This window comes from Pinus tabuliformis, chromosome 5_1 (assembly GCF_031772625.1).
Source record: "Pinus tabuliformis cultivar Carrire ecotype Pingquan chromosome 5_1, CPIR1, whole genome shotgun sequence".
NCBI classification, from domain to species: Eukaryota; Viridiplantae; Streptophyta; class Pinopsida; order Pinales; family Pinaceae; genus Pinus; species Pinus tabuliformis.
Genome location: NC_142305.1, coordinates 607688035 through 607690497, shown reverse-complemented (window position 1 = coordinate 607690497; position 2463 = coordinate 607688035). Strand labels below are relative to the sequence as shown.

General features: G+C 31.1%; 1 protein-coding gene across 1 annotated transcript; it reads right to left on the bottom strand.

The window, feature by feature from the left end:
- Nucleotides 1-1852: 1852 nt before the first annotated feature.
- Nucleotides 1853-2254, bottom strand: LOC149166387 (uncharacterized). The gene has a single exon (XM_089430151.1). It carries the CDS (start codon nucleotides 2252-2254, stop codon nucleotides 1853-1855), a length of 402 nt encoding a protein of 133 aa, XP_089286277.1.
- Nucleotides 2255-2463: the final 209 nt, after the last annotated feature.

Below are 2463 nucleotides of genomic sequence, written 5' to 3'. Positions count from 1 at the left end.
GAATTTAATTAAGAGGGCAGAAAGGCATAACTGCTTTGGAGATACATTTTAACCTTTCATTTGTGAATACTATTAAGAATATTCTAATTTATTCTATGAAGGTTAAATATCTCCCTTCCACTTAATACTGGTTAACAATTAAATTAAAATTGTGGATTCAAGTCGTGTTCCAAAATAGAATCATTTCATATGATATTTTTCGAGGTCAATCATTTTGATTGAAGCAGAAGAAAGGGCATAACTACTTTGGAGATAACCTTTAATTTGTGAATATTATTAGAAATATTGTAAGATATTGCAGGGAGATTAAATCCCTACCATCCAATTAATAATTAAATTAAATGTGTGAAAGTTCTACTTAATTGTCAATAATTACTGGGTGGATGGTATGGATTTAATCTCCATGGAATATTCTAAAATATTCTTAATAGTATTTTAATTAGATTGATTAATTAGAAAAAAAAATGTCATATTAATGAGTGCCATATAAAATGAGTTATGATTTTTTGGACATGTATTGACTTAAGGTCTTGTAACAAAGTTTACTTATAGGTTAAGAATTTTGTCACATGTTTTTTTAAATGTATATATGTTAACTCATGTATTAATTCTTTTTATAATTAATCATGATAATAATAACTTAAAATAAAGTTAAATTTAGTTACTGTTTATGGTTTTTTTAAACCTTGACAATGTGAGATGCATCATGAAATAATTGTTTTCATGCTTATCATGAATAGATGCCCATCTACATTTGCCAACCATTTAATTTATATGGTTAAGTGAGATGTTATTGTCACGAGGAAAATATGTAATTCATTCAACACTTAATATGGAGTTGGCATGTGACATTTGAAAAAGATATTAATAATAAGAAACTGTTTTAATATCAACCACAAATAAAATATTTCAATACCCACCTTAAGTAAAATTATAGCAAGTTTAGAGGAAGAGAGAGGGGATTGTTACCTAGTTTTATTTTTCATTTGTACAAGTTGAATGAGGCTAATGGTTAAAAATATGTACTTTTTTATAAAAAGTCAAATATTCAAATCTAAAGGAGAGTAGAGTATGTACACCTTGTCTTATAGAGAAAAAGGGTTTCATACACTAATTTAATAGAAATGCATGGTATTAAAAAAAGTAGTCTAACTTATAGACTGAATAATTTTTTCACATGAATCCACCAAAATCGGGTAATACAATTTGAAGATTTTTTGTTATTTAAAATACATTTTTGAATACATAAATGGATTCAACACCCTTGAAAACCCATGGAGCACTTGAATTATGCAGAGTAAACAATTTAAACTCAAGTTTTTAAAAATATCTGTTGGATTTTGATTAAAATTGATCAGAAAAATGGTCGTGAAAAAAACCAGAGCACTTGAATTATCCAAATTAAACAATTTAAACTCAAGTTTTTAAAAATATTTGTTGGATTTTTATTAAAATTAACAAGAAAAATGATTGTAAAAAAGACCAAAACACTTGAATTATACAGATTAAAAAATTTAAACTCAAGCTTTTAAAAATATCTGTTAAATTTTGATTAAAATTGACCCAAAAAAAAAAAAAAAATAATCATAAAAAAACCATTATGTATTTTCAATACAATATTGCAATATCCCCTTTAAATTATATATATAATGAAGGAAAGAAAGAAAATGCTACTTTAAGATAAATTGTTAAAATAGAGAAACACACGACAGATCTATTTGCAGGTTCATTATTACAATAATGGAAGCGTGCTACAGCATGTGAGTTACTTGCAAGTTTTTATTCACTGCACTATAATTGGACTATCCAGTAACTGTAACTGTGAGATCTTTCTGTCATTACCCCCAGGCTTTCATTCAAAGCACTTCATAAATCTATCACCAATCTGAAAGTATTTGGTCCTCAATCGCCTGCTCAAAGCTAATGCCCCGATTACACTTCCAAACCCCATGGCACATCCAAAACCCAATCCAGCTTTCCACGATTCATACCAATACACATTCGGCTCAGTATCGTGGCCACCCTCTAAAGCAGGATCGCCGCAGACTCTTCGAAGCGGCGGCCCACACAGCTGCGGATTACCTGAAAATGAAGTTGCCCCAAATGTCTCGAAATGCCGTCCACTTGGAATCCTCCCTAACAGCTCATTATTCGATACATTTAAAGATGCAAGGAAGGTCAGTTCTGCAAGCGTTGCAGGAATTCTTCCACGAAGCTGGTTGGATGACATATCTAGAGATTCTAAACTCGCCATACTCCCCAATTTTGGGGAATATTTCCCGTAAGACGATTATGCGACAGATTCAAAGTCCGCAAACCTTTTAGATATCCAAGTTGTTCGGGGATGTGAGCAGTGAGGCTGTTTGCCGAGAGATCCATGAAGGTGTCAGTCCAGAGGTCTACGTATTGATACGCCATTTCCTGACCCTTGTCCGTCAAAAAAATTGAATCCCTATAATAGGA